Source organism: Globicephala melas, chromosome 12 (genome assembly GCF_963455315.2).
Source record: "Globicephala melas chromosome 12, mGloMel1.2, whole genome shotgun sequence".
Taxonomy (NCBI): Eukaryota; Metazoa; Chordata; class Mammalia; order Artiodactyla; family Delphinidae; genus Globicephala; species Globicephala melas.
The window spans coordinates 26,813,363-26,836,696 of record NC_083325.1 but is presented as its reverse complement, the minus strand read 5'-3'; the positions used below and the strand labels follow the sequence as shown (position 1 = coordinate 26,836,696).

Sequence of the window (23,334 nt, the reverse complement as noted above, 5' to 3'; positions counted from 1 at the left end):
AATCCCAATCGGAAAAGAAGAAGTAAAGCTGTCACTGTTTGCAGATGACATGATACTATACATAGAGAATCCTAAAGATGCTACCAGAAAAATACTAGAATTAATCAATGAATTTGGTAAAGTAGCAGGATAGAAAATTAATGCACAGAAATCTCTGGCATTCCTATACACTAATGATGAAAAATCTGAAATTGAAATCAAGAAAACAATCCTATTTACCACTGCAACAAAAAGGATAAAATATCTAGGAATAAACCTACCTAAGGAGACAAAAAACCTGTATGCAGAAAATTATAAGACACTGATGAAAGAAATTAAATATGATACAAATAGATGGAGAGATATACCGTGTACTTGCATTGGAAGAATCAACATTTTGAAAATGACTCTACCACCCAAAGCAATCTACAGATTCAATGCAATCCCTATCAAACTACCACTGGCATTTTTCACAGAACTAGAACAAAAAATTTCACAATTTGTATGGAAACACAAAAGACTCCGAATGGTCAAAGCAATCTTGAGAACAAAAAACGGAGCTGGAGGAATCAGGCTCCCTGACTTCAGACTATACTACAAAGCTACAGTAATCAAGACAGTATGGTACTGGCACAAAAACAGAAAGATAGATCAATGGAACAGGATAGAAAGCCCAGAGATAAACCCACGCACATAGGAGGAAAGGTTTCCACACACGAGGAAGCCCCTTCGTGGGCAGAGACTGCAGGTGGCGGAGGGGGAAAGCTTCGGAGCCGCGGAGGACAGCGCAGCCACCGGGGTGTGGAGGGCAAAGCGGAGAGATTCCGGAACAGAGGATCGGTGCCGACCAGCACTCACCAGCCCTAGAGGCTTGTCTGCTCACCCGCCGCAGCGAGCGGGGCTGGGACCTGAGGTTCCGGCTTCGGTTGGAGCGCAGGGAGAGGACTGGGGTTGGTGGTGTGAACACAGCCTGCAGGGATTAGTGCACCACGGCTAACCTGGAGGGAGTCCGGGGAAAAGTCTGGAGCTGCCGAAGAGGCAAGAGACTTTTTCTTCCCTCTTTGTTTCCTGGTGCGTGAGGAGAGGGGATTAAGAGCACTGCTTGGGGGAGCTCCAGAGTCGGGCGCGAGCTGCGGCTAAAAGCGCGGATCCCAGAGACAGGCATGAGATGCTAAGGCTGCTGCCACCGCCACCAAGAAGCCTGTGTGCAAGCACAGGTTACTATCCACACCCACATTCCGGTGACCCTGTGCAGCCCGCCACTTCCAGGGTCCCGGGATCCATGGACAACTTCCTCGGGAGAACACACGGCGCACCTCAGGCTGGTGCAACGTCCCATCGGCCTCTGCAGCCGCAGGTTCACCCCACAATGCACTCCGTGCCCCTCCCTCCCCCCGACCTGAGTGAGCCAGAGTCCCCAAAGCAGCTGCTGCTTTAACCCCATCCTGTCTGAGCGAAGAACAGGCGCCCTCCGGCGACCTACACGCAAAGGCGGGGCCAAATCCAAAGCTGAGTCAGGGAGCTGTGAGAACAAAGAAGAGAAAGGGAAATCTCTCCCAGCAGCCTCAGAAGCAGCGGATTAAAGCTCCACAATCAACGTGATGTACCCTGCATCTGTGGAATACATGAATAGACAACGAATCATCCCAAATTAAGGAGGTGGACCTTGAGAGCAAGATCTATGATTTTTTCCCCTTTTCCTCTTTTTGTGAGTGTGTATGTGTATGCTTCTGTGTGAGATTTTGTCTGTATAACTTTGCTTCCACCATTTGTCCTAGGGTTCTATCCGTCCTTTTTTTTTCTTAATAATTTTTTATTTTAATAACCTTATTATATTTTATCTTTATTTTATTGTACTTTATCTTCTTTCTTTCTTTTATCCTTACTTTCATCCTTCCTTCCTTCCTGCCTTCCTCCCTTCCTCCCTCCCTCCCTCCTTTCTTTCTTTCTTTCTTTCTTTCTTTCTTTCTTTCTTTCTTTCTTTCTTTCTTTCTTTCTTTCTTTCTTTCTTTCTTCTTATACCAATTCTTTCTTTCTACTTTTTCTCCCTTTTATTCTGAGCTGTGAGGATGAAAGGCTCTTGGTGCTGCAACCAGGAGTCAGTGCTATGCCTCTGAGGTGGGAGAGCCAACTTCAGGACACTGGTCCACAAGAGGCTTCCCAACTCCACATAATATCAAAAGGCCAAAAATCCCAGAGATCTCCATCTCAACACCAGCACCCAGCTTCACTCAATGCCCAGCAAGCTACAGTGCTGGACACCTTATGCCAAACAACTACTAAGACAGGGCAACAACCACACCCATTATCAGAGAAGCTGCCTAAAATCATAATAAGTCCACAAACACCCCAAAACACACCAACAGACGTGGACTTGCCCAACAAAAAGACAAGATCCTGCCTCATCCACCAGAACACAGGCACTAGTCCTCTCCACCAGGAAGCCTACACAACCCACTGAACCAACCTTAGCCACTAGGGACAGACACCAAAAAAGACGGGAATACGTACCAGCAGCCTGCAAAAAGGAGACCCCAAACACAGTAAGATAAGCAAAATGAGAAGACAGAAAAACACACAGCAGATGAAGGAGCAAGATAAAAACGCACCAGACCTAACAAATGAAGAGGAAATAGGCAGTCTACCTGAAAAAGAATTCAGAATATTGATAATAAAGATGATCCAAAATCTTGGAAATAGAATGGACAAAATGCAAGAAACAGTTAACAAGGACCTAAAAGAACTAAAGGTGAAACAAGCAACGAAGAACAACACAATAAATGAAATGAAAAATACTCAAGATGGGATCAATAGCAGAATAACTGAGGCAGAAGAACGGATAAGTGACCTGGAAGATAAAATAGTGGAAATAACTACTGCAGAGCAGAATAAAGAAAAAAGAATGAAAAGAATTGAGGACAGTCTCAGAGACCTCTGGGACAACATTAAATGCACCAACATTCAAATTATAGGGGTTCCAGAAGAAGAAGAGAAAAAGAAAGGGACTGAAAAATATTTGAAGAGATTATAGTTGAAAACTTCCCTAATATGGGAAAGGAAATAGTTAATCAAGTCCAGGAAGCACAGAGAGTCCCATACAGGATAAATCCAAGGAGAAATATGCCATGACACATATTAATCAAACTGTCAAAAATTAAATACAAAGAAAACATATTAAAAGCAGCAAGGGAAAAACAATAAATAACACACAAGGGAATCCCCATAAGGTTAACAGCTGATCTCTCAGCAGAAACTCTGCAAGCCAGAAGGGAGTGGCAAGACATATTTAAAGTGATGAAGGAGAAAAACCTGCAACCATGATTACTCTACCCAGGAAGGATCTCATTCAGATTTGATGGAGAAATTAAAACCTTTACAGACAAGCAAAAGCTGAGAGAGTTCAGCACCACCAAACCAGCTTTACAACAAATACTAAAGGAACTTCTCTAGGCAAGAAACACAAGAGAAGGAAAAGACCTACAATTAGGAACCCAAAACAATTAAGAAAATGGGAATGGGAACATACATATCGATAATTACCTTAAATGTAAATGGACTAAATGCTCCCACCAAAAGACACAGATTGCCTGAATGGATACAAAAACAAGACCCATATATATGCTGTCTACAAGAGAACAATTTCAGACCTAGAGACACATACAGACTGAAAGCGAGGGAATGGAAGAAGATATTCCATGCAAATGGAAACGAAAAGAAAGCTGGAGAAGCAATTCTCGTATCAGACAAAATAGACTTTAAAATAAAGACTATTACAAGAGACAAAGAGGGACACTACATAATGATCAAGGGATCGATCCAAGAAGAAGATATAACAATTGTAAATATTTATGCACCCAACATAGGAGCACCTCAATACGTAAGGCAAATACTAACAGCCATAAAAGGGGAAATCAATAGTAACACACTCATAGTAGGGGACTTTAACACCCCATTTTCACCCATGGACAGATCATCCAAAATGAAAATAAATAAGGAAACACAAGCTTTAAATGATACATTAAACAAGATGGACTTAATTGATATTTATAGGACATTCCATCCAAAAACAACAGAATACACATTTTTCTCAAGTGCTCATGGAACATACTCCAGATATATCATATCTTGGGTCAAAAATCAAGCATTGGTAAATTTAAGAAATTTGATATTGTATCAAGTATCTTTTCTGACCACAACACTATGAGACTAGATATCAATTACAGGAAAAGAGCTGTACAAAATACAAACACATGGAGGCTAAACAATACACTACTTAATAACGAAGTGATCACTGAAGAAATCAAAGAGGAAATTAAAAAATACCTAGAAACAAATGACAATGGAGACACGATGACCCAAAATCTATGGGATGCAGGAAAAGCAGTTCTAAGAGGGAAGTTTATCGCAACACAATCATACCTTAAGAAACAGGAAACCTAACCTTGCACCTAAAGCAATTAGACAAAGAAGAACAAGAAGAACCCCAAAGTTAGCAGAAGGAAAGAAATCATAAAGATCAGATCAGAAATAAATGAAAAAAAAATGAAGGAGATGGTTGCAAAGATCAATAAAACTAAAAGCTGGTTCTTTGAGAAGATAAACCAAATTGATAAACCATTAGCCAGATTCATCAAGAAAAAAATGGGAGAAGACTCAAATCAATAGAATTAGAAATGAAAAAGGAGAAGTAACAACTGACACTGCAGAAATACAAAAGATCATGAGAGATTACTACAAGCAACTCTAGGCCAATAAAATGGACAACCTGGAAGAAATGGACAAATTCTTAGAAATGCACAACCTGCCAAGACTGAATTAGGAAGAAATAGAAAATATGAACAGACCAATCACAAGCACTGAAAAAATATGAACAGACCAATCACAAGCACTGAAACTGTGATTAAAAATCTTCCAACAAACAAAAGCCCAGAGCCAGATGGCTTCACAGGTGAATTCTATCAAACATTTAGAGAAGAGCTAATACCTATCCTTCCCAAACTCTTCCACAATATAGCAGAGGGAGGAACACTCCCAAACTCATTCTCCGCGGCCACCATCACCTTGATACCAAAACCAGACAAGGATGTCACAAAGAAAGAAAACTACAGGCCAATATCACTAATGAACATAGATGCAAAAACCTCAACAAAATGCTGGCAAACAGAATCCAACAGCTCATTAAAAGGATCATTAAAAGGATCAGCTCATTAAAAGAATCAAATGGGGTTTATTCCAGGAATGCAAGCATTCTTCAATATATGCAAATCAAACAACGTGATACACCATATTAACAAATTGAAGGAGAATAACCATATGATCATCTCAAGAGATGCAGAGAAAGCTTTTGAAAAAATTCAACACCGATTTATGATAAAAACCCTGCAGAAAGTAGTCATAGAGGGAACTTTCCTCAACATAATAAAGGCCATATGTAACCAAACCCACAGCCAACATCATCCTCAGTGGTGAAAAACTGAAAGCATTTTCATTAAGATCAGAAACGAGACAAGGTTTCCCACTCTCACCACTCTTTTTCAACATAGTTTTGGAAGTTTTAGCCAGAGCAATCAGAGAAGAAAAGGAAATAAAAGGAATCCAACTCAGAAAAGAAGAAGTAAAGCTGTCACTGTTTGCAGATGATATGATACTATACATAGAGAATCCTAAAGATGCTACCAGAAAAATACTAGAGTTAATCAAAGAATTTGGTAAAGTAGCAGGGTACAAAATCAATTCACAGAAATCTCTGGCATTCCTATATACTAATGATGAAAAATCTGAAAGTGAAATCAAGAAAACAATCCTATTTACCACTGCAACAAAAAGGATAAAATATCTAGGAATAAACCTACCTAAGGAGACAAAAAACCTGTATGCAGAAAATTATAAGACACTGATGAAAGAAATTAAATATGATACAAATAGATGGAGAGATATACCGTGTACTTGCATTGGAAGAATCAACATTTTGAAAATGACTCTACCACCCAAAGCAATCTACAGATTCAATGCAATCCCTATCAAACTACCACTGGCATTTTTCACAGAACTAGAACAAAAAATTTCACAATTTGTATGGAAACACAAAAGACTCCGAATGGTCAAAGCAATCTTGAGAACAAAAAACGGAGCTGGAGGAATTAGGCTCCCTGACTTCAGACTATACTACAAAGCTACAGTAATCAAGACAGTATGGTACTGGCACAAAAAGAGAAAGATAGAGCAATGGAACAGGATAGAAAGCCCAGACATAAACCCACATACATATGGTCACCTTATCTTTGATAAAGGAGGCAGGAATGTACAGTGGAGAAAGGACAGCCTCTTCAATAAGTGGTGCTTGGAAAACTGGACAGGTACATGTCAAAGTAAGAGATTAGATCACTCCCTAACACCATACACAAAAATAAGCTCAAAATGGATTAAAGACCTAAATGTAAGGCCACAAACTATCAAACTCTTAGAGCAAAACATAGGCAGAACACTCTATGACATAAATCACAGCAAGATCTTTTTTGACCCACTTCCTAGAGAATTGGAAATAAAAGCAAAAATAAACAAATGGGACCTAATGAAACTTCAAAGCTTTTGCACAGCAAAGGAAACCATAAACAAGACCAAAAGACAAACCTCAGAATGGGAGAAAATGTTTGCAAATGAAGCAACTGACAAAGGATTAATCTCCAAAATTTATAAGCAGCTCATGCAGCTCAATAACAAAAAAACAAACAATCCAATCCAAAAATGGGCAGAAGACCTAAATAGACATTTCTCCAAAGAGATACACAGACTGCCAACAAACACATGATAGAAAGCTCAAGATCATTAATCATTAGAGAAATGCAAATCAAAACTACAATGAGATATCATCTCACACCAGTCAGAATGACCATCATCAAAATATCTAGAAACAATAAATGCTGGAGAGGGTGTGGAGAAAAGGGAACACTCTTGCACTGCTGGTGGGAATGTGAATTGGTACAGCCACTACGGAGAACAGTATGGAGGTTCCTTAAAAAACTACAAATAGAACTACCATATGACCCAGCAATACCACTACTGGGCATATACCCTGAGAAAACCATAATTCAAAAAGAGTCATGTACCAAAATGTTCATTGCAGCTCTATTTACAGTAGTCCGGAGATGGAAACAACCTAAGTGTCCATCATCGGATGAATGCATAAAGAATATGTGGCACATATATACAATGGAATATTACTCAGCCATAAAAAGAAGCGAAATTGAGCTATTTGTAATGAGGTGGATAGACCTAGAGTCTGTCATACGGAGTGAAGTAAGTCAGAAAGAGAAAGACAAATACTGTATGCTAATACATATATATGGAATTTAAGAAAAAAAACGTCATGAAGAACCTAGGGGTAAGACAAGAATAAAGACACAGACCTACTAGAGAATGGACTTGAGGATATGGGGAGGGGGAGGGGTAAGCTGTGACAAAGCGAGAGAGAGGCATGGACATATATACACTACCAAACGTAAGGTAGATAGCTAGTGGGAAGCAGCCGCATAGCACAGGGAGATCAGCTCGGTGCTTTGTGACCGCCTGGGGGGGTGGGATAGGGAGGGTGGGAGGGAGGGAGACACAAGAGGGAAGAGATATGGGAACATATGTATATGTATAACTGATTCACTTTGTTATAAAGCAGAAACTAACACACCATTGTAAAGCAATTATACTCCAATAAAGATGTAAAAATAAATCATAATATGATTCCAAAACAGTTTATATCACCTTTCATCTCTGCTTGCGTTGTCTTTTGCATTCATTCAGAGCACTATCTTCAACAAATATTTTTACATAACGATACTTGTTAAAAATGTGTCTCAATGATTGTTTTGAATATTTTACCAGATTTATTCATTTATTTATTTATTTTGCCACACTGCGCGGCACGTGGGATCTTCGTTCCCCGACCAGGGATCGAACCTGTGACCCCTGAAGTGGAAGTGTGGAATCCTAACCACAGGACCACCAGGAATTCCCTATTTTACCAGATATAGATATGAAAATTATAGATATTCTCAATTCGTTTTCTTTGCAGAATAGAAAATAAATGATTAATTTTTTTTAAGTTTTCATTTACTGACTTGAATATACCTGTCAATCGAGTCTCAAGGCTCTTCCCAGAGATAGTTGTGATCGTTTCCCTTAGGTATCTTGGAGATTGTGAATGGTGTCAGAAAACACACTCGAGATGTTGGAATGACTTTCCCAACTCCAAGTTCTAGCGAGGCTACAGTAGAAGAGGACAGTGATGTGACTTCTTGGTCAGAAGAAAAGATAGAAGAGAAAAGGCTCCTTACCAGTTATCCTGGGGAGAGAAAGTTAAGGAAGAATAAGCAGAGCTGCTGGGAAGGTCAGTTTCTAATTCTGCTTTCTTAGTAGAAAAACTAGTGAATTTCAAGTCTTTTGCAAAGCTAAGATTCTTTGTTTCTAAATGATTTAATGTTGACCCTATCTTTCCCCAGCACCACCTTGGCAAATTTTGAAAGTACAGTCATCTCTCCGTATCTGCAGGGGATTGGTTCCGGGACCACTCATGGATACCAGAATCCATGGATGCTCAAGTCCTTTATATAAGATGGCATAGTACTGCCCCCTGAACCCAAGGATTCTGTGTACATGGATACAGAGGGCTGACTGCATCCAACACTACAATTCCTGAGTCACACCTGCAGTTAAGCAGACTCCAGGGCCTCCTGGTGGCCGCTGACAGCTGAGTCCCTGAGAGCCTATATTATGCACGTCTCTGATGAAAAAAGTGAAAAATCTTCTTTTTTTCTTAAAAATAATTCCTATAGGAGTTTCATGGTTTGTTCCTGTGGAAAATGTGAATTCTGGTCCTAAGAAGGAAAACCTGCCCAAGTTTCATGACGCTTGTGTCTCCTGGTTTGTACCAGTAACCAACACCACACCTTGGAGGGAGCCACTACAGGAAAAGAACTGGCAAGGACAGCACATGGACAGCCACAGTTCACTAGCAGGCCCAGGCAGAGATCCACTGAAGCCATTTGTGAGAGCAACCCTACAGGTACAATGACATTGAGTTAATTTTAGCCATATGTTTAAGAAGGAAGAAGGGGCAAGATACAAAAGAGTTAAACCTGTGACTGGCTTTCTGAAGTATAGTCAACTGATCCTCGTTTCTAGCACCTCCACAGTTCATCTGTTCTCACACTCATTAATCAAAGGCTGCCTTACTGTTAGCCGTTATAAATTGTGCATCACCCTCAGTATCTGGGGCAAGGCACTAGAAGGGAGGATGTTGTGTAGCTGCTCATTGGGTTTGTAGATACATACCAGCACGTGGAGTGCAGTAGAGGCCTGATGTTTGCGTCAGCCTTATATTTGTTCCTGCATTTACATAACTCCTATTTCTGCTTAACACAGGGTTTTAAAGGCACCAGCTCTCTTCTTTATAAATACCTGGGGAGCTAAAGGAAATGTTTTTGTTTTGTTTTTAAATTTCATTTATTTATTTATTTTATTTTTGGCCGCATTGGTTCTTCACTGCTGTGCGCAGGCTTCCTCTAGTTACGGCAAGTGGGGGCTACTCTTCCTTGCTGTACACAGGCTTCTCATTACGGTGGCTTCTCTTGTTGCAGAGCACAGGCTCTAGGCACGCGGGCTTCAGTAGTTGTGGCACAAGGGCTTAGTTGCTCCGCAGCCTGTAGGATCTTCCCGGACCAGGGATCGAACCTGTGTCCCCTGCATTGGCAGGGGGATTCTTAACCACTGCATCACCAGGGAAGTCCAGAAAATGTTTTTTTTTAATGACGTATTTCTTTGAAGGGAAATTAAAAATAGCACAACGGGCCAAGCTTTATCCCATCAACACTGGGGAGAGTTGTCATTGCCACAGTCTTAGTTCTTGGCTTATTCCAAAGGCATTTCTCTGATCCCTCTGATTTTCCTACTGGAGCTTTCCCGCACAGGGAGTTGTTAGATAATTCTTCAACTCTAGATATTTTCTATAAGTTACAAACAGGCTTTCCAAACCTGTTAGGCAGGTACTGTTTTTTCTAGGCCCTTGGAGAAAAGCCTATATCATTAATGTGAGGTTGGGGGCTTTTTCTCCTCCTCAGGAATCACTGCAACTTCACAGACCTGACTTCATCTCCCGCTCTGGGGAACGGATAAAGCGCCTGAAGTTAATAGTCCAGGAGAGGAAGCTGCAGAACATGTTACAGAGTGAACGGGAGGCACTGTTCAACACTGTGCAAGAATGGCAGGGCCACCGGGACGCCATGCACCTGCTCCCTAAGAGAGGTATACTCTTCCTGTTCACTTTCCTATGACTTGGTAGAGAGGGCAAGGTCTGCTTCATGCAAGGCAGCACTGCTCAGTGCCAGGCTAGTTACAGATCAAAAAGTGACCTTTTGCTTGTTGAGACTCAAATCTCCTTAGGTAGCAGAACCTACCCAATTTAGCTCTCAGCATTTTCACAATCCAAATAAGCCCAGTTACTCTTGCTCTGTCATTACACTTTAAAAGTGAGAGTGTGCAGTGAGAATGGTGTTTGGGTTTGTTTTTGTTTGGGGGGTGCCACGTGGCTTGTGGAATCTTAGTTCCCTGACCAGGGATTGAACCCGGGCCCTCAGCAGTGAAAGCACAGAGTCCTAACCACTGTACCGCCAGGGAATTGCCAAGAATGGTGTTTTTAAAAACCAGCTCTGTCACCATGAGCAAGTTAGTTCCAAACGTATAATGTTTTGAGGGGCTTGGGGCTGATTCCAGGCTTGCCTTCCTCATAGGGTAGCAATAATAATAATAATAAATACTTATATAGCCCTTATGTTTTGTCCAGACATTGTTCTTGTTTAATGCTTCCAGAACCTCTCTGAGGTGACACTATGAATATCCCTATTTCACAGATGAGAAAACTGGGCCAAAGAGAGATTAAGTACCTTGCCCAAGATTTACACACCTGTTAAACTGGGATTTGAACCCTGGTGGGCTGGTGCTAGAGTCTATTCTCTTAACAATTATGCTAGATGTAAGATCTCAATAAAATAATATGTGAAATCCATGAAAACTATAAAGTACTACCTAATGCTTTCATCACAGACTTACCTGTAAACTGGTCAGTGTTTCAATGCACACTGTCTAGTCTGTGCCACAGTGTTGTGTCTTCAGAAGCCTCAGGCTGCTATCATAGTCATCATAGTCTAACCCTGGCCTTGGCCTTGGCCATTACTCACCACCCAGCACTGCCAGCTCAGGGTAGGGGTGCAAAGTCCCAGCAGCTCCCTCTCACAGTTCTTGAGCAACACAGCCTTCCTTATTAAGGCACAATCCCCTGTTACTGATCCCCTAAGTGTTGGGGACCCCTCAATGGGTCCTCTGCCTAGAGTCACAAATGTCAATTGAATGAGACCAGGTTCGACATAGCAGAGCATAGACTTTATTCATTGATCAAGGAATGGAGAAAGGAGAGCTCATGTTCTAAATATACTTTCTCCCTGAAGGGAGCAGAGTAAGGGATTTTAAGGGTTAGGAGGCAGATAGGTCATTAGGGCTTGAGGAAAGGGGTGGAGATTTTCAGGGGCAGCCGGGGCCAGCCAGGGCATGCACAGTCTTCCATGGTCCTTTGCACATGGCACAGATTGTGCCTAGCAGAGTACAAATGCCCCCTTTGAGCAGAGATCATAGCATGGTAACGAAGCAAAGGTAACTTTTGGACACTTCCAGGTTTCATCCGCGCACGCTTATTGTTATGGTCAAGTCAGAACTGGTTTGGGGGAGTTCACCACTATATATCTCTCAAAGCATGTATCTTTCAAAGTACAGCTGCAAAACACCTCTGCCAAATGCCAGGTACTTTTGAAACGAACACAAAGATAAATCAGGGCAAGTGTCCTTCAGCTCTCAGGGGCTGGTATGGAAACAGAGAGATAAATCAAGTCACAGGTCCTTCAGTTTTTAGGGGCTGGTATGGGTGACACCACCACTGCTACTCAGCCATAAAAAAGAATGAAATTTTGCCACTTGCAACAGCATGGATTAACCTGGAGGGTATTATGCTTAGTGAAATAAGTCAGAGAGAGAAAGACAAATACTGTATTACATCACTTATATGTGGAATCTAAAAAATACAACAAACCAGTAAATATAACAAAAAGAAATAGACTCACAGATATTGAGAACAAACTAGTGGTTACCAGTGGGGAAAGGGAAGGGGGGAGGGCCAAGATAGGGGTAGGGGATTCAGAGATAAAATAAATAAGCTACAAGGACATATTGTACAGCATAGGGAGTATAACTAATATTTTACAATAACTATAAATGGAGTATAACCTTTAAAATTGTGAATCACTATGTTGTACACCTGAAACTTACGTAATATTGTAAATCAACTATACCTCAATTAAAAAAAAAAAGACACAGTCCATTAAAAAAAACCCTCTTCTTCTTTTGCTTAGACTTCCTGGCTGCCCAAAAGAAAAGGCCTGTTGGAAAGAAGGAAATGATTCAGCGGTCTAAATGGTATGGCCAAAAGAATAAGTAACTATAAAAGTATAAATCAGGCCACCAAATGGTCAGGAGCTATAGCTTGGCCCCAGAATAAAGGCATTATGCTCTAGGTAAAACATTATGAGAGATAAAAAAAACAACAAACAATACATTATGAGAAAATTAGTTATAAAAATAGTTTCTCACTTATGGCACTAAAAAAGAAATGAAAAATAGGAGATCATGGTATGGATGCCTCATATATAAAAAAGACAAAGAATCGCCACTAATTTGTTTGCCTTAATCAGGCTTGTGTTTGTTAGAAACAAATATAAATAAAAAATATTTTTAAATAAAAGTAAATATCTGGGGCCTTACATCTAGGCAATCCTTTTACTAGGAATTGTATCCAGTACAATGAGAGATAGGGGAATAGTTTCCAAGACACAGTAAATTAGGCTTAAAAAAAAATCAAGTTTCAGAAGCATGTGTACACTGCCACCATTTGTATAGTCTTTAATAAAAAAGTATTTGTGCTTACATAGATGCATATACTTGTATATGCATAGACTATCTCTGGAAGGATACCCAAAAAATTGGTAATAGTTGTTGCCTTTGGGACAAGGAACTGAGTGACTGGGGTACAGAGGTTGGAGAAAGACTAATTTTTTACTTTTTTAAATTTTGTGCCTTTGCATTTATTAGCAATTAATTAATTAGAGATATGCATATATTGCTCATGAGACTGCCATAGAATAACTAAGTTAATGGTTGGTTACCTCTTAGGGGATCATTGGAGACTTCCTTTAATAAGAACAGTTTTATAGTTGGCATAGTGCTTGAAAACAATTTATCTTAGGTAATTAAAGCATTCCTCTTGAAGTCTTTTTACTCTCCATTTAGTAAACCATTTCCTTATAGGTATTTCAAAGGGATGCTTTAATCAAGTGGTTCTCAAAGTGTGGTCCATGGGCCTCTGGAAGTTGCTGAGGCCCTTTCAGGGAATTTGCCAGGTCAAAACAAATTTCAAAATACTACTAGGATATTATGTGTCTTTTTAACTGTATTGACATTTGTACAGATGATGCAAAAGTAATGAAGGGAGGACTAAAACTGCTGATGCCTTAGCACTATTTGGGACAGTGGACCAAACTGCTAGTCTAGTTGGCATTTTATTCTTCACAGCCACATGGCAGCAGTGTAATGGAAGTACACATAAAGCACTTCTGCTGCATACCAAGATACGATGATTGGTTCAAGGAAAAGCCTTGGTTTGTGTACTGAGCTGAACTAGCTGCCTTTTTCATGGAACATAGGTTTTACTTGAAAGAATGACTGATAAACTAATTATTCCAAATTTGGTATATGACAGATATTTTCTTGAAAATGAGGAAGTGAATCTGTCACTTCTCCAGGAAAACAGCTGACAGTATTTATTGCCAAAGAGAAAATCTGAGCTTTCAAGCAAAGAATAGAATTCTAGAAAACTTGTGTCTACTAATATGAGATTGACTATCTCCCAGTACTTAGACTTTTCTGATGAGATCAGCAGTGACATAAATAATTGTAATATTTTTCATATTATATAAGTAAATATGTCAACATTTAAACTACCACTTGTCAAGATTTGGTATAGTATCAAGAAAATCAGGGAATTCCCTGGTGGTCCAGTGGTTAAGATGACGCTTTCACTGCTGAGGGCGCAGTTTCAGTCCCTGGTCGGGAAACTAAGATCCTGCATCCCGAAAGCTGAATGGCCAAAAAAAAAGAAAATCAGCAATTATCTGAAAAGAATATTAAAATACTCTTTTCTTTTCCAATTACATATGTGTGTAAACTGGATTTTTTTAATGTACACTTTAACCAGAACAACATATAACAGCAAACTTAATACAGAAGCAAATATAAGAATTCAGCTGTCTTCTGTTAAACCAGACATTAAAGAGATTTACAAAATATGTATAACATGCCACTCTTCTTATTTTTGTTTTGAAAAGTATATTTATTTTATATGTTAGCATGTAACAGGCTTATTTTTAATAAATTAAGAAAAAAGTTTTTTATTGAAGTATAGTTGACTTACAATATTAGTTTCAGGCATAAAACATAGTGATTCAATATTTTTATAGGTTATACTCCATTTAAAATTATTACAAATAGTGGCTATGTTTCCGCATGCTATACAATATATCTTTGTTGCTTATTTATTTTATACATAGTTTGTATCTCCTAATCCTATACCCCTATTTTGCCCCTCCCTCCTTCCTTCTCCCCACTAGTAACCAGTGGTTTGTTCTCTGTATTTGTGAGTCTGTTTCTGTTTTGTTATATACATTCATTTGTTTTATTTTCTGGACTCCACACATCAGTGATGTAATACAGTATTTGTCTTTGTCTGACTTGTTTCACTAAGCATAATACCTTCTAGGTCCATCCATGTTGTTGCAAATGGCAGAATTTCATTCTTTTTATGGCTGAGTAGTATTCCATTGTATATACATACCACACCTTTATCCATTCATCTGTTGATGGACACTTAGGTTGTGAAATAAGTATTTTTTAAATTCTTTTTAAATGTTTTAATTTCTAATACAGTAAGTATCAATAGATAAAGTCCACATTCACCAAAATTGCCCTCAATTTTTAGGCGTATAAAGGTGTCAAAAGTCCAAAAACTTTGAGAATTATTGCTTCATTCTGAATGTCACAAAATTTAATTAATGGACATTACATAGTGTTCATTGTGTGGCAGCTAATAACACTCTCACCTCAGCAAGAGGAGTCCTTGCTATATGGGACTATGAAGCTTGCCTGCAAGAAGGTAGGGCATCTTCTGAAAGGTATCTGTGCTTTAAAATATAAGTATAGTTGTAGGGGTGGATTAAGTACCCATCTTCTAGGAAGAGACATGTTTTAAATTGATACATTTTCATTAGAGTACTTCTGTTCCATTTTATTTCTGATATGGCCCCCTTTCAAAGACGCCATCTACTTCCATGTGAGAATCATAGAATTGAATGGGATCTTAAAGATCATCTAGTCTACCTTTAACTTTTAGGAAACTGTAACCCAGAGAGAGGTTGCCAGGAAGTCAGGGCCAGAGCTGGGGTTAGAGTCCGGCAGCAGGCTCCCCACCCAGTACTCCTTCAACTGTATCATGTGGCGGACTTGGAGCTCTGGAGCTCTGTGTTACTCATCATCTTTTCCCAACACCTACCTCTACTAAAGATGTTTAAATGTTTCTGATAAGAGAAAAGATTTGGAGAAGAGAGAACCTGACTCTCTTAACTTGAAGCATTTCTTCCAGTGTGTCCTTTAAGAGAAGTGTTTTCACTAACTTATTAATGCGTATATTTGGGTATGCGCCAGGCACTGGACTAGGTACTACAAATGAAAGATAGTTGACTCCAGACCATGAGCAGACAGACAGTCCCAATAGTATGTAGTAATTGCTTTCAAGGATCCATTTACAAAATGCAATTTCTGGCTACTCTGATTAGCCCGACTCCCAGCTTTCCAGCCCTAGAATACAACCTTTACTGGCCCAAGCGGATTTTCTCTTCACATCACATGTTCTCCTTGGGATAACTTGTCTTTTTCCAATGGACTTTGTTATCCCTTCTCTCACCGTGACTTTTTTTCCAGCTTTACTGTGATATAATTGATATTTAACATTGTATAAGCTTAAGCTATGTAATGTGATGATTTGACATACATGTGTATTGCAAAATGTTTACCACAATAAAGTTAGTTAACACATCCTTCACCTCACATAATTACCATTTTATTTTTCTTGTTGTTGTTATAGTGAGAACATTAAAGCTCTATTGTCATAGCAACTTTCAAGTATACAGTGCAGTGTTGTTAACTACAGTCACTGTGCTGCATATTTGCTCCCCAGAACTTATTCATCATAAAACTGGAAGTTTGTACTCTTTGACCAGTATCTCTCCATTCCCCCATCCCTCAGGTCCTGGCAACCACCATTCTGTTCTCTGTTTCTGTGAGTTTGATGCTTTTAGATTCCACATATAAGTGAGATCATACAGTTTTGTCTTTCTCTGTCTGACTTATTTCATTTAGCACATTGCCTTCACGGTCCATATATGTTGTTGCAAATGGCAGGATCTTTTTCTTTTCTTATGGCTATTCCATTATATGTATATATATCACATTTTCCATTATATATATTCCATTATATGTATGTTCCATTATATGTAGATATATATATATCACATTTTCTTTATCCATTCATCCGTCGATGGACACGTACGTTTCCATGCCTTCACTATCGTAAATAGTGCTGCAATGAACATGGGGGTGCAGATATCTTTTTGAGATCATGATTTCATCTCCTTCAGCTATGTACCCACAAGTGGGATTGCTGGATCATACGGCAGTTCTATTTTTAATGTTTTGAGGAACCTCCACACTGTTTTCCATAGTGGCTGCACCAGTTTACATTCCCACCAACGGAGCACAGTCTCACCTCCTCACCAGCATTTGTTATCTCTTATTTTTTTGATAATAGCCATTCTAACAGATGTGATGTGCTATCTCATTGTGGTTTTCATCAACAGTGACTTTTTAAAATATGTTTGTTCTTCTTTGATCTCTTTCCTGACCTCCACTTTTGTGTTTTCATTTAGTGATTATCCTCACTGTGTCCAAAGTGGAACTACCCATTTTCCTCTCCCACACTTACTTGGGCCACCCACTCACCCACTGGAAAAGCTGGGGAGCTATTGCCTCCAGCTCCGTGACCCCGCACTGTACGTGCAGTCGGCTAGTGCGTCCTGGAGACTCGCCTTCATGATCGCTCTGGAACCCATTCTCCTCACTGCCTTGATGCGGGCTTAGCCTCCTCTCTTGGAGGACTGCTCTTCTCCCCCTTCTGCTCTTTATCTTCTCTAATCTCTTTTCCACAGAGCCGCTACATCATTATCAATGATTTCTTTTTCAGATTATAGAAAACTTTGGAAAATATAGAAAAAGTCAGAAAGAAGAAAATAAATGTCATTCATAATTCTTCCATCTAAACATAACTAACACTAGTCCTGTTTCTATGGGGATTTTGCAGAGACCTGTGTTAACACACTTCTTTCTCCCCAGATTGTTTATCATACTATATATACAGGTTTGTAGCCTGCTTTATTTTGCTTAACATTGTATTGTGAACGTTTTCCCATAGCATAAAAACTATTTGAAACATTTTATGCTTTGTAATAATTTTATTATAGCCCATAATTTGTTTAACTGTTCTTTTGTTGGAGATTTACATTATTTCCAGTTACAGTGTATTTATCAAATGAATGTTTGATCATGTTCCTCCCTACTTAAAATCAGTGGCATCCAGTCCCTGATAGGACAAAGCCCAAGGTTTTCACATGGCTATGAGACCTTCACCCCATCTGCTTCCCTCCTGTTCCCCTACACTATCTCCGTGAAGCCTTGACTCCATTCTTACCAACACTCCCTTCTCCCCACCTCCCCTTTCTGTTCCTAACTATTCTTCAAGACCTACCTCAAGCTTAGTCTCTTCTCTGGTCTTCCTTGACCTCCTTCAATCAGAATAAGTTCTGTTTCTTTTCCTATAACTCTATGTAGCATTTTGTAGATATGATGATATTGTATTTTCTTTTCCATTATTTTTCATGCTTAAAAATATGGTAGTAATACGAAGTCATTATCTTATATTGAAACCATACATTTTTCCATATAGAGTGAAAAGAAGTTCATCTCCACCCCTCATTCCACTTCTTTCCCATAAGTAACCACTATTAGCAGGATTTTATTATGTTTTTATCTGTATCCCTTTTCAGATCATGAGCACTACAGGCCAGGGTTCTTTGTGTCCAATTGTCTAACAAGAAGCAGGGCACACAACAGGCCCACAGCCTGTCTGAGGGACTGAGTGCCTGGAGAGCAGTAGAGCTTAGGGAGATGTGGGGAGGAGTGATCGTGTGCCTCTGTGGTCAGGTGGCCTCACTGCTTTCTGTCTTTCCATTGGTGCCATTTCTAAGGATTTATGAACAGCTTCCAGAAGTACAGAACAAGAGAGAAGAGGAAAAGTGGAGATTGGAATATAAGCCATACTGGCTGCAAGCCCAGCTATATAAAAAGGTCAGTCAGTCCTAGAGCAGGATTGATGAGATTTATCAGGGGAAAGAGAAATTGAGAAAAACACATCTGACCTGTTTGAATTAACCACATTTGGAGAGTGAACTTAAGCTCATAACGCATTGTACCACTACTAAAATTTAGAAGATAAAAGCACCTGTAACTAGAGTTCAAATCCAAAAATCTAGAAAGGCAAATCTGAAAAAGGCATCTTCCAGGGACTTCCGTGGTAGTCCAGTGGTTAAGACTCAATGCTTCCACTGCAGGGGGCACAGGTTTGATCCCTGGCCAGAGAACTAAGAGCCCACATGCCGCATGGCACGGCCCCCCAAAAAAATTGTTTAAAATTGTTTAATAAATAAATAAATAAATAAGGCACCTTCCAGGCATACATTTGGAATGAAACCAAATTTCATACTTGGGTGTCAGTTTAGACGCCATGCTGGAAATGCCCATACCTTTCAGAACTAATGAGTTTTCATCCAGAGTCCCAAATGATAGTTTTATGCCCCTTATGGGTGAATCATACACCACTAGAACTTTTTAAATAAATTGGAAAATGTCCAAGTGTAGCATACAAGTTGGCAGTTTGGGTACTCAGAGCCTTGAAGCCACTACCATTTCCTGCCCACAGCCCCAGTAGAATCAGTGGTACTGTAAGTTTTAGAACCTCACAGGCCAGGGGACTTGATACCAATTAATTCCTTGAGAAAGCAGATGGGCCACTATGCCTGAAGGTCCAGATCCTTCAGTGTTCTCATTTCTTTCCCAGCCCCCTCACTTCACCCCCAGAGGACTCTGAAAGTCAGAAACCAAGAGACGAGTTCATACCAGACTGATGTGGGATTGGAGAGCTGCTTCTGGAGCACATACTGCAGCTCAGGCTGGGCTCCCTCAAGTGGGGACGCCCCAGGCACTACATGGCCTGTCTGGTGTGTCAGCATCACAAGGCCAGGCCTCTTATTGTGCTTGTGTGTTTGTGAACTGATGGATGGATTAGTCTATTAGGATTATATTAATATTATATTTCTGTATAGACTATAATAGACTACAGATCATCTTCCCTAAACACTTCAGGAAGTATTTTTTGTATAATTACCATAGTTTCTGTAGCTGGGAAAGAGAAACAAGATTTGGGGAGAACGACACTGGTCTCTTCAGCAACATGTCTGGGGTGAGGAGTGGCTGTCTGCCTCTAGTGGCAAGAGTATCTAACCTCTTTCCTGCCTTTCTTTTCTTCCACAGAAAGTGACCAATCAATTCTTGGGGAGAAAAGTTCCTTGGAACTGACATAAGTATTTTCCTCAGAGCCTTGGTATTATATTTTATCAGCCTGGAGGAGCACAATCCTTACTTTTATGAGTCTGGTTTAATAAAACTTACCTTGTTGTCCATGTGTAATTTAGAAGTAGTAACCTTCTAAAGAGTCTTGGGTAGAATGATGACTAAGATTATTAATGGTTTAGGAGCAATACTTTCTCCACAGTGGCCTTGCCCACAGGGATGTTTGTTACAATGGTATTATCTTAATTCTAGGCAAGAGTAAGTCTCTTTTTGTTTGTGTTTTTATAGAAAATAACTTCTGATTGACTCATAGTAAAGCAAGCAGCAGAGGGTTATTTATTTCCCATCTGTAGAGGTGCAGGGAGCTATGCAGTGTCTCCCTGAGGTGTGTGGGGAACTTCAATCTAAAAGCACCAGTCAAGGAAAAGAAATACAGCATAACACGGTGAGAGCCCTTTTGTTGACTTGGTGTCAGGCAGTGTCTGGTTAGGGTAGCCATCAGGTGGGCCCAGAGACTCTCAGCAGACACAGGTGCCTTGGGTCCAGAGATACCTCCTAGCCTCATTTCAGCTTCCTTCGGGAACATTAGCCTTTAGTAGACACAACTCAAGAGGCAACAGAAGCTTGACTTAAATCATGGCCTGGCCCTGGCCAGTGGGATGTGGGTTGTGCCACTTCTAGGCCTAGTCCATGTCAAATCCCAAACTCTGTCCCTGGCTGCCTTCTTGCCCTTCAGCAGCGACCTTGGGGCCATAGCAGACTGATGGCATCATTGGCCCTGATCCTTCTCACGTGGATTCTTCTCACACTCCTTCTCCACGCCCTTTCCACATGACTTCGCATTTCCTCTCACTGAAGAGGCAGGGCATGACACCTGGAGATCTAAGGGGCGGCCCAGCTGAGCTCAGCCTAAGCTGCTGACCCACAGACTCATGAGCTAAAAAAATGTTTATCATTATTTTGTGGTGGTTTTTTATGCAACATTCTCGTGGCACTAGATAAATGAAACAGTAGCAACCCCAAAAACTGAATGGAGCAGAGCCACCCCACCACCAAGGCCATCGGGTTCCAATGTGAACAAGCAGTAAGCTTTTACTGTGTCGTCGCAGTGAGACTTCAGGGTTTGCTTATTACTGCAGCAGAGCCGATCCCTCCTAACTAATCCACAACGACACAGATCATAGGCCCCCTTCTTGCTCCAGTGCCTGAGAGACCTGAGCAGAGGGGAGACGGTAGATAAATTGAATTGCAGGGACAGCAACTAGCCTATAGCTTGTGGAGAAGAAAAACTAGCCCATCTTCCAGAAGCCGAGGCGCTGGTAAAGGGCCAGGGCAGAGTACTGCAGTGTGCTGGTGCTGTAGCCCTGGTGCCACACAGACTCAGACAGTCCTGACCAGGGCTTTTACTTATCACCTGACCACGGTGCTCCAGGGCCACACGTAGGTGAAGCAGCTGCAACTGCTCATTCCACAGGGTGGCCTTCTGAATGGGCAGCACTCCCACCATGCCCACCACCTGCCCCCCAGACTCAACCACCCAGAAGCAGGAGCCACTCTCACTGAAGTAGGATTTGGTGATGTCAGACATGTCTGTGTGCAAAGACATGACCTCAAACTGGATCCAGGGGTGTTCGGCAAGAAACCTCAGGGCAACAAGGAGGGCGGGGCTGGCCACGAAGTCCAGGACCCAGGAGCGAGAGACCAGGAATAGGGCAAGGGGCCCCTGCAAGCAAGAGCACAAGGGTTCGGGGCAGCTTTAGGATGTTGTGGAAGGTGGTGGGAAGGTGCTCGGTCATCACCTTGGAGAACAAACCCACGACCCATTTGCGATAATTTTCCTGGTATTTGTGGATTTGATAAGGAGCCATGGAAGACTTCTGTGTCTGGATCTCAAAGTTCAAGAGAGAGGTAGGAGTCCCTGTATGACTTCCTGGCAGCCCTGGGGGAGAGAGAAGAAGCCATGTGAGTGGCTTATCCTCCCACCCCCCAGAACCGGGGATGACCCTGCTCAAGGATGTGTCTTTCTGCTTCTACCCAAGAGGAAATAGGCCACAACCACTGGGAGAAGGTGTAGAGTCAGCAGAAAGGTCTGCATTTGGTCCTGTCTCCATGTATGACCTTGGGCATGTTCCATAATCTTCTCCAAGAACCTGCCTTCTGAAGTTGTTTAGAGGATTTAATAAAATAACATATACAAATCTCTGGTTATGAAGTACCCTCCCCTCTCCCTCTTTCCCCTTTCCCTGGCTCTCAGCTTCTCCATACATTGGGGTGGCACCATGCAGCAGCCAAGCATGTGTCCCTCTCCCAGGGACCATACACTGCAGTGGTCCTGTGTTTCCAAGTACAAGTTTCAACAAAGGCTTCTTCCCACTTGTTTGCAAATTTTCAGGCTGCTGAGGTAGCATAAGAGCCAAACACCAAAAATAGACCAGCCTTGAGAACCAGAGGAGGGTCCAGAGCTCCAGGCCACATCTAAGAACACTGTCCTTCCACCCATAGCCTCTCACCTGCTACCACAAGAGCCTTGAGTGTCCAGGGCAGCCGCTGCCCTCAGCCTCCAGCTGGCATCCAGGAGAGACTGCAAGGGCACGCTCCACGTCCAGGCCCTGGATGGTACCTCATTGGCCAGCTCCTGGATATTCGTTCATCATAAATCCCAGGCTCAAGTAGCTGGGCTATGATGGAGCAGGGAGTCCATTCTGCACTCTCTGATCACTGGGGAATCAGCCTGGAGGGGGCACGCAGAGTCTGGAACAGCTCAGGAATCCTTGCCCTTGTGGACGGCCTACACCCCACACCATGGCAGTTCACCCAGCACCTTGGTGCTCCCTGATGTCCACCCTCAGCCCCTCCACACAGCTGCTATGACCCTGGGGAATTTGCCCCTCACCCTGTGCTCTGTCATCACAGACCAGAGTCCAAGTCCCCTGGCTCAGCACACAAGGTGCTTCACAGCTGGATGAGGGCAGCAGGGACCTGGCCATGCAGGGCCTATCATCCAGGTTAGGAAGTTTGGACTCTATTCCAAGAACACCAGGAGGCCATTGCTATGTTTTTAGCTGGGGAGTAACATAACCAGAGGTAGGGGTGGGGTGTGTGGGGTGTGTCTATTACTCTGGCTACATGTGGAAAATGGATTGGAAGAGCCAGGAATGGAAGCATATATCCCCCTGCCCCCAGAGGCTAGCACAGCAGTCCAGGCAAAAGAAGGGCCTCCAGATACAGATATGCAGGCTGCTCGCTGTAAAAGAGCACCTCGCCCAAGAAGGCTAGTGGGAACTAAAGTCCATGAGCCCTGGCACAGAGCTGAGTCTGACCAAAGGAAAAGGCACCTTTTTCTTATTTGCTCAAAGGTGTCGCTGCTCACTGAACTGTGTTCCCAATAGGTTGTGTCTTTGTGAAGGGGGTGCCTTGTTCTATGTTCACAAAGGAGCCATCTAGGCTAGCAGGGGTCCTACGAGAGAAAGCAGT

At 41.5% G+C, this 23,334-nt stretch overlaps 2 protein-coding genes across 2 annotated transcripts in view; one reads left to right on the top strand and one right to left on the bottom strand.

The window, feature by feature from the left end:
• Positions 1-19,941, top strand: part of LOC132598245 (putative ALMS1-like protein) — a 79,923-nt gene extending 59,982 nt beyond the window's left edge. The window contains exons 3-8 of the mRNA XM_060309605.1: positions 8,156-8,359; positions 8,805-9,034; positions 10,089-10,272; positions 12,426-12,489; positions 18,480-18,579; positions 19,822-19,941. Of these exons, the coding sequence (XP_060165588.1) occupies positions 8,206-8,359; positions 8,805-9,034; positions 10,089-10,272; positions 12,426-12,489; positions 18,480-18,579; positions 19,822-19,866 (777 nt within the window). The 5' untranslated portion in view covers positions 8,156-8,205 and the 3' untranslated portion in view covers positions 19,867-19,941. The remainder of the gene's footprint in view (positions 1-8,155; positions 8,360-8,804; positions 9,035-10,088; positions 10,273-12,425; positions 12,490-18,479; positions 18,580-19,821) is intronic.
• Positions 19,942-21,121: 1,180 nt separating this feature from the next.
• On the bottom strand, positions 21,122-21,728 carry LOC115864186 (putative N-acetyltransferase 8B). The gene is given in 2 exon segments (XM_030877714.2): positions 21,122-21,577; positions 21,579-21,728. Coding segments are annotated over 2 exon segments (606 nt in total).
• Between the last annotated feature and the right edge of the window lie 1,606 nt (positions 21,729-23,334).